This window comes from Myxine glutinosa, chromosome 1 (genome assembly GCF_964187855.1).
Source record: "Myxine glutinosa chromosome 1, kmMyxGlut1.1, whole genome shotgun sequence".
NCBI lineage: Eukaryota > Metazoa > Chordata > Myxini > Myxiniformes > Myxinidae > Myxine > Myxine glutinosa.
Window position 1 is genome coordinate 178,150,395 of NC_136261.1, and position 17,686 is coordinate 178,168,080.

Sequence of the window (17,686 nt, forward strand, 5' to 3'; positions counted from 1 at the left end):
TGAGCATGTGTTCAACTTCTTCCCAGTTTGTCCTTTGTGATGTTGAAATAAAACTGAAGAAGAAATAAACGAAAAACAGCAGAGAGAAAACAATTAGGGTATTAAAAATGAATTACAAAAAACATTTTTAACGAGCGAGCATTCAAATGTCACCAGCTCCATGCAGCACAACAATGATACGTTACACGGTGTGAATCGCTTTTGAAAAATATATTCCATTCATGAAACCTCAGCAGAGTTGATGATTTCCCAGGTGATCAAAGGACATTTACCAATCAATTTCAGATTCTCAGAGGCCCCAAGACTTGCTCATAGAGCTTGAAGTAAGTTGTTGACGTGGTGTGCTTGACCTGGTCTTGATCGTGCCTAATTATTATTTTATTGATCAAATTTGTAAGCTACAAGCATTTTAACTCGCTACAATAATTTTTGAAGTGATTCTTCACCATTGGGAGAAAGGGCCAAAAACGATACATAGCAGGATATCTCAAAAAGTTATGGATGGATTTGGACGAAACTTCTTGGAAAGCTTGTGTGTGTGTCCAAGAGCCAATTGATTAAGAAAACATTTTATTATCATTGTTTATTGATTTTAATTATGCAATTAATCATTCAATTATTGCACACCTCTCCCTCCCAATACAGTCTCCGTGAGCTGCACGGCGGTATCGTTGGGCGCCTCAGGTGCCCCGGCCATGCCGCGCTGAAGGATATTTATTTATTTGGCATGGGGGCGGTGTACAATTGATGTATCTGTACTTGTTTATTACGTACTTTAAAATGATACGTTGAATCAGGATGTAGGCGGGACGCAAGGGGATTGGGGAAGAGTGGCAGGACGCTGTGGAAGAGAGAAGGAGTGCTGGACATTGGAGGAAATGAAACGTCTAACTTATTCACTTCAATTGTTGGCGTGATATAATTTCCAATTATTGATGAAGTTTGAATAATCCACGTCAAATGACATTTAAATCGTCACAAATTCATTTTATGGGGTCGGAACGTGCAAGGGACCAAGTTTCCCTGATTCAGCACGAATGTCGATGATATGGTTTTGAATAGAGTTGTGCTTCCATTGGTAAAACTGGTGCTTGCAACATGGACATGGTTTGCTCTGTGCTGCTTCGAGTCTGGACAGTGAGACAGACAGACACAGCGACAATACAAAATTGCATGAAACACTCAAAAGACAGACAGAAATCACATTTGATTTCTGTCGTTTAACAGACAGAAATCACAAAATTGCATTACACAGACAATACACCAGGCCATTCTTGGAGCAGACAGACAGACATTACAAAATTGCATTACACAGACAATACACAATGCCATTATTGGAGCAGACAGACAGACATTACAAAATTGCATTACACAGACAATACACAAGGCCATTATTAGAGCAGACAGACAGACATTACAAAATTGCATAACACAGACAATCCCCAAGCCATTATTGGAGCAGACAGACAGACAGACATTACAAAATTGCATTGGGGGGGGGGGGGGGGGGGGAAATTGAAAATTTTGTAAAGAAAGATCGATCGTTTTTGCCTTTGTGGCGATGTGAAAGGAATATTGAATGATCGTCAAACTTGCCTTCAAACACTTGAGACTTGGCTCAAGTGACTTGTTGACACCCTTGGTCGATGCGTCTTTAACTTCGCAATCGGAATCGATGTCTTCTACCGCCCCCTTTGTGGTCTTGCACCCTCTGCTCTTTCCGTGCTTTGTGTCTCCCACGAGGTTTCTGCAGGGCACACATAGTCCACCATCGACCTCCTTCTGTTGAAACTTACTAAATCAAGGATCAATCTCAACTCCAGCGCCACGAGACCAGGTCGTCGGCCATTTTGACTCGCGCAGGATTTGTGCTTCGCTCGCAGTTTCGTTTCTTTTCGACAATTCTCACCGCATTCAGACGTCGATCTGGGGCGTGTGTGATGCGGATTTTTGACGGCTAATTCGTCCATACCCGAGGGTGTGATCTCTCGGTCGCCTGAAGAACGCCTTTGGATTTCCCAGTCCCCTTGAGGGCGCCTTTGTACAGCTTCGGCTGTGTGACTGCCCTGGCCATCCACACGGGATTCTGGTTGTTTGGACATCGTTCTAGCGATCGCTGGAGCGAATCAACTTCGTCTTGGGGCCGGGAATGAGAGACATTGGGGAAGGATCTTGTTGCACTCACTTGGAGCACAGTGAGTTATATATTGCAAAACTGATGGTACAATCATCGGACATATTGATTGTACTTTTGAATACTATTGTTGTTGAACCGTTATTCCTGTGTGATTTTTAATACATTATTTGTTTGTTGATAACCATTGGTGTGGTTTCAATATTGATTTTGACACGGAATAACACATTTTTCTGCCGTGGCTCCTCTCGGGGTTTGGAGGTACACCGTGACCAGGGGGTCGGGGAGGAGCACGTAACACTACACAATCCTATCTTCACTGTGGTATTTTATCCCCTAACCCCACAAACGTAACAGAAAAAATGTATTCAATTTTAAAGCAAAATCTATGGCATGAGGTGGAATTTGTTTTGAAAATCATGAATTAAACGTATTGCCTGATGTATATTCCCAGTTTCAGCTAGTTTCAATGTACATCCATTGATATATCCACACCAACACAATTTGGACGAATGGACACCAACGTGAATTTGAGGATTTTCTTTCAATAAAACTCAAGAATGTAGAAACGGACGTTGTTGAAATTTGAAACGTATTACCTCAACGTACAAAGCATTTACTTCTGAAATTTACATCCAATTTCATCCAGAAGTTGAGAAACGAATTTTCAGTCCCTGTGTTAAAGTTGCATACAGAGAAACGATCCCTTGTGTAAAGGGAGGGGCGCTTTGCACCTCCATCGATATATTACACATTCACCCAAATAAGCTGTGTAATGCCCCCATTCCACTTATGCCGATTGGCCCCGATTAGCCCCGACCTCCAGGTCGGGAGCGATCGGGACACTTTGGGAAAAAACTGGTCATCTACGCTGTATCTACGCTGCATCTACGTCCTAAGTACGCTCCGATTACGATCACTACGCTGTAACCACGCTCATCGTGGGTAGATCGGGGCCCTGAAGACCCGATCGAAGCCGTTTAGAGCCGCTGTGTTCCCGCTCGCGTACGCTGTAACCACGCTGCATTCGCGATTGCCGCCGCTCTGACACGATGCATTCCCGATCGCCGCCGATCTAAAACTGATCCAACGCCGATGCTGCCGATCTATTGCCGTTTCAACTACGTCATTCCCCACCAAACCGATCTAACTACGCTCTATTCCCGTCTTTAAGCCGACTAAAAAGCAGATTTCAGGTCCCGATCCGTATAAATAGGGCCCGATTTGCTTGCCGATCATCAGTATCGTCGAAGACAGCCATGGATCAACATCAGAGAAATGGCCGTCTGCAGCTCGCTCTACTTCTCCAACAATATGCAATTAATGAAAGAAGAGCTGCTCAAGTGAGAAGAAGAATGAGAAGAAGAAGAAGAGCCCCTCAGTTCTGGGTCCGGCCATGGTTGACAGAAGAAAGAAGATTGCAGTTTGGGCACTACGACCGCTTGATGAATGAACTGAGGCTGGAGGACATCAACTCTTTCCAGAACTTTGTGAGGATGCCACTTGCTCTCTTTGATGAAATCCTCCACAGAATCACCCCCAGGATTGAGAAAGAAGATACCAGGCTGAGAAAGGCCCTACAACCTGGAATGAAGCTCGCCATCACCCTGAGGCATCTGGCTACAGGAGACCTCTACCCAACTCTCTCCTACGACTTCAGGGTCAGCAGAAACACCATCGTCAAGTTCATTCCGGAGGTGTGTCAAGCCATCGTTGCAGAGTTCAAAGAAGAAATGGTGAAGTGCCCTACTACCCCAGAAGAATGGACAGAAGTCGCTGATGATTTCGAAAGTAAATGGAACATCCCTCATGTGCTCGGAGCTCTTGATGGCAAACACGTCGCCCTCAGATGCGCACCCAACTCAGGCAGCCTCTCCCACAACTACAAGGGCTTCTTCTCGATCGTGTTGATGACACTGGTGGACGCCGACTATAAGTTATTGTGGGTGGATGTTGGTGGAATGGGACACATGTCAGATGCTCAGATTTTCAATGCTTCGGAGCTCAAAGAGTGCATAGAGAATGAAACCATTGGATTCCCCGACCCCCTGGCCATGCGGAACGATGATGAAGAGATGCCATTCTTCATCCTTGGAGATGATGCCTTTGCTCTCCGCACCTACTTGATGAAACCCTATGCCAGACGTGGACTCTCTCCTGAACAACTCGTCTACAACTACCGCATCTCAAGGGGTCGACGAGTGGTGGAGAACGCCTTTGGCATCTTGGCAAACCGTTGGCAATGCTTGCTCAAGACACTACAACAGTATCCTGAGGTGGTGCGTGACCTGGTCGAAACTGCTATCTGTCTGCACAACATGCTCCGCATCCGGTTCCCAAGTATTCAGCATGCCGAGGTGGACCAGGAGGATTATCGACACAACATCATCCCTGGTGAATGGAGAGATCAAGCCAACATGTTAGAGGTGGAGCAGGCAGTTCGAGGTAACAGGGACAGTGTGGAGGCCAAGCGTCAGAGGGAGGTACTGAGACTCTATTTTAACAGCCCTGCTGGTGCAGTTCCATGGCAGGAGAGGATGGTGAGATCATTAGAGACACTATGGGAAGGAGTTGAAAGACATTTTGGAGGACATTGTTGTATTGTTATGTATTGCATTGATAATGATTTCTATTGATATTCATGTGACAATAAACATTATGAAACTTGATATTCAATATTTGCCTTGTGTTGGTTGGAAAGGGAGAAGTTATTATTGCTGGGTTGAGGGGATGAAAATGCATTGCAAAATGAAAGGTCTTCAAAATAAAAGCTAAAAATTTGACAAGTTTTTGCTGGGTAGAGGGGATCAAAGTTTGCATTCACTTAATTAAAAGGTCATAAAATTAAAAGCGGTAAAATTGATCATTAATAATATTTGTTTAACTTGTACCGCTTTTAATTTTAGACCATGGGGTTATTGGGCAATGCAATTTGGCTCATGCAGTTATCAATTCCACTTAACAACGTTGACAAAAATTGTCGTGTCGAAATACTTGATCGGGTGAGGCTGATGCAATCCGGACCGATTTATATACAGCGGCTTTGATCGGCATTGGAGCGGGACGGATAGGTAACGATCGTCGTCGAAACGGCACAAGATAATCCTCCCGCTGCAACGACGCTGTAATCACGATCAAGCCGTTCTAACTACGATCAAGCCGTTCTAACTACGATCATTCCGATGGACTACGTTGCATTCACGCTGTAATCACGATCAGTCCCGCTATTTCAGATCGGGATGGAAATTTTAAACATGTTTAAAAAATCGCCCCGATCTATTTTTTTGTCCCGATCGACAAAGATCGAAGACGTTCCATTTACGATCATGCCGATTGATCCCGTTCCAAATAGGATCGTTCCCGTTGTGCAGATCGGGGTCGATCGGCATAAGTGGAATGGGGGTAAAAGTTTCAATCGGATATTTCAAAAATTACTGAAGTTTGGCAATTATCATATTTTAAAATGCCATTTGATAATGGGGTGGAATTGATGTCACAGACAGATTTCTCTGCCATGTGAGACTTTTCTCTTTACCACCAACCAAGATGAGGAGCACATTAAGAAAACTAAGAAACTTCAGTTAATCAGGTAAGTTTTGCACCCTCTTAGAGCTTGGTACTGAGGGGTGGAGGGGCTTTTGATTACGGCTGGTGACCCGCAAGTGTTGCTGTCGAAGGCCTTCAGAGAGTAGTATCAGTCACAACTTTCAATGATTAAATAAAATTATACTCGTATTACCAATATACAAGTGTTCTGGGGTATGGGGGGGGGGGGGTGTTATGGGGGTCTAATCTTACTATAATTCACCAAATATCCGTCTGTCCGTCCGTTCTCAGGTACCGCAAAAATGGCTGAATCGATCGCAATGATATTTTGGGTGGGTAATCCTGGGACCTTCTGGAGTAAAGTAGGCTATATTATTTTTCCAATTTTTCCAAACACGATGGAATAATATTTACCGATATGAACAGTGATGTGGCTTTAATTGAAATTCCACAAATACTGTTTAGATTTTGATGAGAATTATGAACCTGCCGCGAATGCGGAAGTGGACATATTACGGCCATGCGCGGGTTTGATAATATCCCAATACAACCGTCATTCAATCGTAATGTTAAATCATTAAACGTTAATCGTTTTGTTAAAGTATCAATTGATGATTGGAATTGAGTGAATACAATTACGATTTTGAATTCGTAATTGTGTTCACCCAACCGTACGGAACTTTACATCAGGATTTAAATATTTGTTCATGTCACGAATGTTGTGAAAAGTTTATTTTTTAAAATGAATGCTATTTAATTTGTGATTAGAGTTATGCTGTTTGGAATGAAAAAAGAGATATTGAGTTCAAGTGAATGACAAAATGCCGTGATGGTTTCTACTTTCTAAACGTGAAATTCGCGGGTCGCCATATGCAGAATCACCACGGACCCACGATCGATGTTTCGAGACGTGAACGCACCCGTTTGTTTGCGAATGGGTACGTTTTTCATGGAAGTCTTTCACGAACTTGCTGTCCATGTCTGACGTGCGACTGAAGGTGCCACAGGAATGTGGAATTGATTGGTTTCATGCTTTAGCATTCACCATTTCTGCATTGTCTGTTTGCTTCTGGCCTCCCACCCGTGCAAAGCACGGGTTCCTCACTCGTGTTAGTAATGCACCGACTCACATTCTGTGCAGAGAAAAAAAACCGACAAGCAGACACAAATGTGATACCTTCTCGTGTGTCAAGGGTAAAAATTATTCCTCAAAAAAAAGATGACAGAGAAGATATTTGAGGATTTTCAATTCTTTCTTTTTTTCCCACACTGATTCAAAGAGAATAAAGATCAACTCGTAATAAATAAATAAAAATAAAATAAAATAATCTAGTTAAAAACACAATAAATCTTCCCAATGCCAATCAACAATTCAAAACGAAAACAAAACAATTCATCACCAGCACAACAACTAACCACAGCAACCTTTGCAAAAAAACAGACGACTCTTGAGAAACATCAATTGGCTTCTCAACAGAATGTTTTGCATTCTCCCCTTGGATGGTATCTCCCTATGAGTGTTTCAGAAGATGGACAGGAGTCCTGCCAGGTCTCAAAGTATCCACCTCCGTTGTGTGCGAGTCTGTTTGTGTGTGTGAGTGCGTCCAATATAAAATAAAAATACGAATCCCATCACCTTTAAAGCTAATGTTATGCCAAGTTTCGAAACTAGTGCTTCCTCCGGTGACTATTGCTGTTGTGCCCTGTCTTCTCCCCTGTGTGAATGAGTTTGTGTGTATTTAAATATGATGAATGACGAAAAACCTGAGAACACACAGAACACTTGTACGGCTTCTCCCCTGTGTGAATGAGTTTGTGTTTATTTAAGTTTGATGAACGACGAAAAACCTTAGAACACACAGAACACTTGTACGGCTGCTCCCCCGTGTGAATGAGTTTGTGAGTATTTAAGTTTGATGAACAACGAAAAACCTGAGAACACACAGAACACTTGAACGGCTTCTCCCCCGTGTGAATGTGTTTGTGTTTATTTAAGTTTGATGAACGACGAAAAACCTTAGAACACACAGAGCACTTGTATGGCTTCTCCCCCGTGTGAATGAGTTTGTGTTTATTTAAGTTTGATGAACAATGAAAAACCTTAGAACACACAGAACACTTGAACGGCTTCTCCCCCGTGTGAATGCGTTTGTGTTTATTTAAGGTTGATAAATGGCGAAAATCTTCAGAACACACAGAACACTTGTAAAGTCTGTCCCCCATGTGAACTAGTCTGTGTTTAGTTAAGCTTGATGGACGACGAAAAACCTTAGAACACACAGAACACTTGTACGACTTCCCCCGTTGGATGTTATCTTCATTTATGGGTTTCAGCAGGTGCAACACGGTCCTCCCACAACTTGATGTATGCACCTCCATTTGATCCTTTTGAGTTGATGCTGATAAACACAAAATCCTAACAACGATTATACTGATTCTTCATCAATTTTGTCTCAATGTGGACGAGTGTGCAAAATCCTCACGACACAATGAGCATGTATTCAACTTCTTCCCAGTTTGTCCTTTGTGATGTTGAAATAAAACTGAAGAAGAAATAAAGGAAAAAGAGCAGAGAGAAAACAATTAGGGTATTAAAAATAAATTACAAAAATCATTTTTAACGAGCGAGCATTCAAATGTCACCACCTCCGTGCACCACAACAATGATACGTTACACGGTGTGAATCGCTTTTGAAAAATATATTCCATTCATGAAACCTCAACAGAGTTGATGATTGCCCAGGTGATCAAAGGACATTTACCAATCAATTTGAGATTCTCAGAGGCCCCAAGACTTCCTCATAGAGCTTGAAGTAAGTTGTTGACGTGGTGTGCTTGACCTGGTCTTGATCGTGGCTAATTATTATTTTATTGGTCAAATTTGTAAGCTACAAGCATTTTAACTCGCTATAATAATTTTTGAAGTGATTCTTCACCATTTGGAGAAAGGGCCAAAAACGATACATAGCAGGATATCTCAAAAAGTTATGGATGGATTTGGACGAAAGTTCTTGGAAAGGTTGTGTGTGTGTCCAAGAGCCAATTGATTAAGAAAACATTTTATGATCATTGTTTATTGATTTTAATTATGCAATCAATCATTCAATTATTGCACACTTCTCCCTCCCAATACAGTCTCCGTGAGCTGCACGGCGGTATCGTTGGGCGCCTCAGGTGCCCCGGCCATGCCGCGCTGAAGGATATTTATTTATTTGGCATGGGGGCGGTGTCCAATTGATGTATCTGTACTTGTTTATTACGTACTTTAAAATGATACGTCGTATCAGGATGTAGGCGGGACGCAAGGGGATTGGGGAAGAGTGGCAGGACGCTGTGGAAGAAGAAGGAGTGCTGGACATTGGAGGAAATGAAACGTCTAACTTATTCACTTCAATTGTTGGCGTGATATAATTTCCAATTATTATTGATGGTTTGAATAATCCACGTCAAATGACATTTAAATCGTCACAAATTCTTTTTTGGGGTCGGAACGTGCATGGGGCCAAGTTTCCCTGATTCAGCACGAATGTCGATGATATGGTTTTGAATAGAGTTGTGCTTCCATTGGTAAAACTGGTGCTTGCAACATGGACATGGTTTGCTCTGTGCTGTTTCGAGTCTGGACAGTGAGACAAACAGACACAGCGACAATACAAAATTGCATGAAACACTCAAAAGACAGACAGAAATCACATTTGATTTCTGTCGTTTAACAGACAGACATTACAAAATTGCATTACAGAGGCAATACACAAGGCCATTATTAGAGCAGACAGACAGACATTACAAAATTGCATTACACAGACAATCCCCAAGCCATTATTGGAGCAGACAGACAGACAGACATTACAAAATTGCATTGGGGGGGGGGGGGGGGGGAATTGAAAATTTTGTAAAGAAAGATCGATCGTTTTTGCCTTTGTGGCGATGTGAAAGGAATATTGAATGATCGTCAAACTTGCCTTCAAACACTTGAGACTTGGTTCAAGTGACTTGTTGACACCCTTGGTCGATGCGTCTTTAACTTTGCAATCGGAATCGATGTCTTCTACCGCCTCCTTTGTGGTCTTGCACCCTCTGCTCTTTCCGTGCTTTGTGTCTCCCACGAGGTTTCTGCAGGGCACACATAATCCACCATCGACCTCCTTCTGTTGAAACTTACTAAATCAAGGATCAATCTCAACTCCAGCGCCACGAGACCAGGTCGTCGGCCATTTTGACTCACGCAGGATTTGTGCTTAGCTAGCGGTTTCGTTTCTTTTCGACAATTCTCACCGCATTCAGACGTCGATCTGGGGCGTGTGTGATGCGGATTTTTGAAGGCTAATTCGTCCATACGCGAGGGTGTGATCTCTTGGTCGTCTGAAGGGTGCCTTTGGATTTCCCAGTCGCCTTGAGGGCGCCTTTGTACAGCTTCGGCTGTGTGACTGCCCTGGCCATCCGCACGGGATTCTGGTTGTTTGGACATCGTTCTAGCGATCGCTGGAGCGAATCAACTTCGTCTTGGGGCCGGGAATGAGAGACATTGGGGAAGGATCTTGTTGCACTCACTTGGAGCACAGTGAGTTATATATTGCAAAACTGATGGTACCATCATAGGACATATTGATTGTACTTTTGAATACTATTGTTGTTGAACCGTTATTCCTGTGTGATTTTTAATACATTATTTGTTTGTTGATAACCATTGGTGTGGTTTCAATATTGATTTTGACATGGAATAACACATTTTTCTGCCGTGGCTCCTCTCGGGGTTTGGAGGTACACCGTGACCAGGGGGTCAGGGAGGAGCACGTAACACTCCACAATCCTATCTTCACTGTGGTATTTTATCCCCTAACCCCACAAACGTAACAGTATATATGTATTCAATTTTAAAGCAAAATCTATGGCATGAGGTGGAATTTGTTTTGAAAATCATGAATTAAACGTATTGCCTGATGTATATTCCCAGTTTCAGCTAGTTTCAATGTACATCCATCGATATATCCACACCAACACAATTTGGACGAATGGACACCAACGTGAATTTGAGGATTTTCTTTCAATAAAACTCAAGAATGTAGAAACGGACGTTGTTGAAATTTGAAACGTATTACCTCAACGTACAAAGCATTTACTTCTGAAATTTACATCCAATTTCATCCAGAAGTTGAGAAACGAATTTTCAGTCCCTGTGTTAAAGTTGCATACAGAGAAACGATCCCTTGTGTAAAGGGAGGGGCGCTTTGCACCTCCATCGATATATTACACATTCACCCAAATAAGCTGTGTTAGTTTCAATCGGATATTCCAAAAATTACTGAAGTTTGGCAATTATCATATTAAAAAATGCCATTTGATAATGGGGTGGAATTGATGTCACAGACAGATTTCTCTGCCACGTGAGACTTTTCTCTTTACCACCAACCAAGATGAGGAGAACATTAAGAAAACTAAGAAACTTCAGTTAATCAGTTATGTTTTGCACCCTCTTAGAGCTTGGTACTGAGGGGTGGAGGGGCTTTTGATTACGGCTGGTGACCCGTAAGTGTTGCTGTCGAAGGCCTTCAGAGAGTAGTATCAGTCACAACTTTCAATGATTAAATAAAATTATACTCGTATTACCAATATACAAGTGTTCTGGGGTATGGGGGGGGGGGGGGGGGCTGTTATGGGGGTCTAATCTTACTAGAATTCACCAAATATCCATCTGTCCGTCCGTTCTCAGGTACCGCAAAAATGGCTGAATCGATCGCAACGATATTTTGGGAGGGTAATCCTGGGACCCCCTGGAGTAAAGTAGGCTATATTGTTTTTCCAATTTTTCCAAACACGATGGAATAATATTTACCGATATGAACAGTGATGTGGCTTTTATTGAAATTCCACAAATACTGTTTCGATTTTGATGAGAATCATGAACCTGCCACGAATGCGGAAGTGGACATATTACGGCCATGCGTGGGTTTGATAATATCCCAATACAACAGTCTTTCAATCGTAATGTTAAATCATTAAACGTTAATCGTTTTGTTAAAGTATCAATTGATGATTGGAATTGAGTGAATACAATTACGATTTTGAATTCGTAATTGTGTTCACCCAACCGTACATAACTTTACATCAGGATTTAAATATTTGTTCTCACGAATGTTGTGAAAAGTTTATTTTTTTAAATGAATGCTATTTAATTTGTGATTAGAGTTATGCTGTTTGGAATGAAAAAAGAGATATTGAGTTCAAGTGAATGACAAAATGCCGTGATGGTTTCTACTTTCTAAACGTGAAATTCGCGGGTCGCCATATGCAGAATCACCATGGACCCACGATCGATGTTTAGAGACGTGAACGCACCCTTTTGTTTGCGAACGGGTACGTTTTTCATGGAAGTCTTTCACGAACTTGCTGTCCATGTCTGACGTGCGACTGAAGGTGCCACAGGAATGTGGAATTGATTGGTTTCATGCTTTAGCATTCACCATTTCTGCATTGTCTGTTTGCTTCTGGCCTCCCACCCGTGCAGAGCACGGGTTCCTCACTCGTGTTAGTAACGCACCGACTCACATTCTGTGCAGAGAAAAAAAACCGACAAGCAGACACAAATGTGATACCTTCTCCTGTGTCAAGGGTAAAAATTATTCCTCAAAAAAAAGATGACAGAGAAGATATTTGAGGATTTTCAATTCTTTCTTTTTTTCCCACACTGATTCAAAGAGAATAAAGATCAACTCGTAATAAATAAATAAAAATAAAATAAAATAATCTAGATAAAAACACAATAAATCTTCCCAATGCCAATCAACAATTCAAAACGAAAACAAAACAATTCATCACCAGCACAACAACTAACCACAGCAACCTTTGCAAAAAACATAGACGACTCTTGAGAAACATCAATTGGCTTCTCAACAGAATGTTTTGCATTCTCCCCTTGGATGGTATCTCCATATGAGTGTTTCAGAAGATGGACAGGAGTCCTGCCAGGTCTCAAAGTATCCACCTCCGTTGTGTGTGAGTATGTTTGTGTGTGTGAGTGCGTCCAATATAAAATAAAAATACTAATCCCATCACCTTTAAAGCTCATGTTATGCCAAGTTTCGAAACTAGTGCTTCCTCCGGTGACTATTGCTGTTGTGCCCTGTCTTCTCCCCTGTGTGAATGAGTTTGTGTGTTTTTAAACATGATGAACGACGAAAAACCTGAGAACACACAGAACACTTGAACGGCTTCTACCCCGTGTGAATGAGTTTGTGAGTATTTAAGTTTGATGACTGACGAAAAACCTTAGAACACACAGAACACTTGTATGGCTCCTCCCCCGTGTGAATGAGTTTGTGAGTATTTAAGTTTGATGAACGACGAAAAACCTTAGAACACACAGAACACTTGTACGGCTTCTCCCCCGTGTGAATGAGTTTGTGAGTATTTAAGTTTGATGAAAAACGAAAAACCTGAGAACACACAGAACACTTGAACGGCTTCTCCCCCGTGTGAATGTGTTTGTGTTTATTTAATTTTGATGACTGACGAAAAACCTTAGAACACACAGAACACTTGTATGGCTTCTCCCCTGTGTGAATGAGTTTGTGAGTATTTAAGGTTGTCGAATGACGAAAAACCTTAGAACACACAGAACACTCGTACGGCTTCTCCCCCGTGTGAATGAGTTTGTGAGTATTTAAGTTTGATGAACAATGAAAAACCTGAGAACACACAGAACACTTGTATGGCTTCTCCCCCGTGTGAATGAGTTTGTGAGTATTTAAGTTTGATGAACGACGAAAAACCTTAGAACACACAGAACACTTGTATGGCTTCTCCCCTGTGTGAATGAGTTTGTGAGTATTTAAGGTTGTCGAATGACGAAAAACCTTAGAACACACAGAACACTTGAACGGCTTCTCCCCCGTGTGAATGCGTTTGTGTTTATTTAAGGTTGTCGAATGACGAAAAACCCGAGAACACACAGAACACTCGTACGGCTTCTCCCCCGTGTGAATGTGTTTGTGATTATTTAAGGTTGTCGAATGACGAAAAACCTGAGAACACACAGAACACTTGAACGGCTTCTCCCCCGTGTGAATGCGTTTGTGTTTATTTAAGGTTGTCGAATGACGAAAAACCCGAGAACACACAGAACACTCGTACGGCTTCTCCCCCGTGTGAATGCGTTTGTGTGTATTTAAGGTTGATAATTGGCGAAAATCTTCAGAACACACAGAACACTTGTAAAGTCTGTCCCCCATGTGAACTAGTCTGTGTTTAGTTAAGCTTGATGGACGACGAAAAACCTTAGAACACACAGAACACTTGTACGACTTCCCCCGTTGGATGTTATCTTCATTTATGGGTTTCAGCAGGTGCAACACGGTCCTCCCACAACTTGATGTATGCACCTCCATTTGATCCTTTTGAGTTGATGCTGATAAACACAAAATCCTAACAACGATTGTACTGATTCTTCATCAATTTTGTCTCAATGTGGACGAGTGTGCAAAATCCTCACGACACAATGAGCATGTATTCAACTTCTTCCCAGTTTGTTCTTTGTGATGTCGAAATAAAACTGAAGAAGAAATAAAGGAAAAAGAGCAGAGAGAAAACAATTAGGGTATTAAAAATGAATTCCAAAAAACATTTTTAACGAGCGAGCATTCAAATGTCACCACCTCCGTGCACCACAACAATGATACTGTTACGCAACCGTGATTAACACCACAGTTACGGATGGCCGATTTGCGAGACTTTAACTCCCGAGGCGAAAACTCAATGGCGGATTCAAGCTCAACACAAAGTTAAACGCGCGGAATGGCGGACACAGCAAAGCTCCGCCCGCCGCCTTATCTACTAAAATCAAACACCCAGGAAAACTGCGTTCAGATATATACAGAAAATAATACAAGGATTTATTATGGAAAAGTAAAGCCAGTGAAAAAGCCCGCCGGTAAATCTAATATCCTAGATCGGGACGTCCCCACACGACTGACAGCAAACACAAACCGAGGGAGATGAATTACGAAAAGAATACGTCACGTCGTTCAAAATGTACGCGGATGCGGGCTTATCTGTCTTTCGTCGTCTTTGTGGCTGCCGTCCAACACCGCTCCTTTCGGCCCGATCGCACACCACGAGGTCCCTCGCTCCAAGTCCCACAAGGCCGAGCACCACGCACCAAAAAGCACCATGCGTCGACGACCTCCAACGCGGCCCAACTCCAGAACCAAGAGGAATGGCGAAAAGGAGGAGAGAGCGCGCAGGTGCAGCTGCACGCCTCGTCCTTCCAACTCGCTGGAGGCACCGCTGGGATTGCTAGCAGCCAACTGCCAACGAACTGCCCGTGCCAACTCCCCAACGAACTCTCTACGAACTGCCAACTGTTCAACGAACTGTCTCCGAACTGCTGTAATGCTGCGAACTGCCGTGTGCTCTGTGTGCCCTGTGTGCCACGAAATGGCGTCCGACCGTCGCTAATATTGGTGGCTGATGACGTCACATTGGCGCACTCCTCAGCCAATCATAGCCTGCCAACTCGCCGGCTCGCCCAGGTCACGCCCTCTGCACAACCACTCCACGCTCCCCGTCCGCGACCCCGCGGTCCTTGTGTAACACGTGCCAGGCGAGGTTTGTAGGCCTTGGAGGTGTAAACGGTGGCGGTGTATTGTGGCGGTGTTTTTGGCCTGGTTTCCTGTCCGTTTATTCCGAAGTCATTGTCAGGGAAAGGAATTATTTAATGTTGCGCTAAGGACCTAACTAATGTTTATGTGGTTTGCAGTGCCATAATGGACAAAGGTTTGACTACTAGGTGAGACTCACAGGGGCGTTACCTTTAATCCCTCACTATTTAACACTCGAACCTCCAGGTAGGTCCACAATCATACATATTCCCCCGACAAACGCCTAAACATCAAGAACCTATTACATGTAGAGTCCCTGTCACGACAGCCGAATACCTACCTATTCAGATCTACCTAGCTCTAGATGTTGCTCTACCAAATTCATAACACAGCCCCCCCCCCTGGAACCGTAGCTCCTGCAAGGTTCACCGCAGGCGCTACCATTCCAGCCTTAACACTTACTGTCACACACTTAATTAACCTATGAAATAAATCAGGAAGGGCTGTGGGAAGTGAGTCGGACTACCTACCTACACTTCCTTAACATGCTGAACCCCTTAACCATCATGCAAGTATGTACATTTTCTTCGTTGTTCCTGTGGAGGGAGGAAACAAACAACACACAACACTAACTTAACCACAAAACTTAACCATCTTTCCAAAACTCAAAACTCTAACCTTTGTACATACCCCGGTCTACAGACCGCGTCCCCCGGTGGATGCCACAAGACTCAACCTTACCTGCGGGGCCATCCCCAATGCATCCCCCTAAATTTCCACGGGCCCTGTCCAGATGTTACAGGTGAGTGACACGGCTCGGTGGATTTCGCCCACATTCATGCAACACAGACCCCTTAACCACTCATTCTCATTCCATAGGTCATCAAGGCATTTCAAAAATCAACAAAGCACTTATTTCAATACACCCCCTGAAGGACCATGGCATTGATGTCATTCACGTGTGTGTGCATTCCTCAACTAGGCAGCGGGGAGGTACCGCACAAAAAGATGGTGGGGGCGCATCAGGCTGTGGTGCCCGCAGTCCCAAAAACAAGTCAACCGACTTACAAGTTCATTGCCCCCCCCCCCTTTACCTCTTGGCCCCGTGACAGCCCAACAGCCCCTTTCCGCCGTTACCTCGCCGGTGAGGGTCTCCACACACACCAGGCTCCTTTGCCTCCTGCTTTCGCGCAGCAACACGGGTCACCGGGGGACTTCCTCACACCCGCGGCGCCCAACCAGACCCTCCACCGACGAGCTCCAATTTCCAGTTACCACCGGCTGCCAGGGGTAATTGCCGCAGAGGGGGGCCCGCAGGCATCGCTCCTCAGAGCTTGCTCTGTACCTGCGGACACACACACCTTCCCCACCCACAAGACCCCAAAACACACTTCCTCCCCCGCTGCCATTCAATTCTCCACACAACTCAGCACAATTCAGCACAATTCTTGGTGTAAAAGGTGTTACAAGGCTTGCCATGGCCTGCCACATGTGAAATCCCCCAGTTCACATTTAAACCATCACACATTTCCAAAAGCACATTTCCAAAAGCACAAGTATCGCCCCTCATTATCTCCAATAATCATCACTCACTCTCCAGGTTCCACTCTCACGACCACATCAAAACACATAACCACAATACAAAAACATACGCCACCCACAAGACACTGTGGCTCCCATTCCATCCCCTCACCGGCCATGCCATGTCATCACTCTCACCCGCCTCCCAACTCCAATTTACATGTCCCCAATTTCCCAAAGCAAATCCTGAAGCCTGGGACAGTACTCCTCAAAACACTCACCTCAAGTGCAGGTAGTTGCAGGTTGGTCAGGTTCAAGAGTGTCATCCACCATACAATTCCCAAAATTTCACATTGGGCCTACCAAATACTTCCAAATTTCTCTTTTGTCCCCACTACACTGGCAGGTATGTGGATCCGCATCCAACGGTGATCATCACTACACAACTACTTGTGGCCACGACAGCTCTGCACCTCTACCGTGCAAGGGTCACCGGGACAAGGTGAGCAGTCAAAACGCCAACATGGCCCATGAGTGTCCATAAGGGTGCGACCCACCATCCATCCTTCGGCCCCCCTGCGAGGAACACAGCTGCAGCAGCCCCAGCTGGCCAATGTGGTGAGCACTTGCTGCCACAACACACACTACCGCACACACAACCTCGGCCCTGGGGGGCACGGTCGCAGTGCGTGGCATCTCTACAGCCACGTCCCCTGCACCTCCCCATCATCCCCCAGTCCGACTACAGAACTGCAGCCCCCCCAGTGCTCACCCACACTTGACCACACCAAGGTCCAGTCAACAGCCATGCTCCACCAGGAGACCCACCCAGAAGACATGGTCCACACACCTCGGACACGCACAGCACCACGTTGACCCTCAGGCTACA

The 17,686-nt window shown here is 44.1% G+C and overlaps 1 protein-coding gene across 1 annotated transcript in view; it reads right to left on the minus strand.

The window, feature by feature from the left end:
- LOC144890669 (uncharacterized) overlaps window positions 1-14,202 on the minus strand; it is a 178,687-nt gene extending 164,485 nt beyond the window's left edge. The window contains 2 exon segments of the mRNA XM_078771832.1: window positions 7,416-8,096; window positions 12,773-14,202. Coding sequence (XP_078627958.1) covers window positions 7,416-8,096; window positions 12,773-14,064 — 1,973 coding nt within the window. The 5' untranslated portion in view covers window positions 14,065-14,202.
- Between the last annotated feature and the right edge of the window lie 3,484 nt (window positions 14,203-17,686).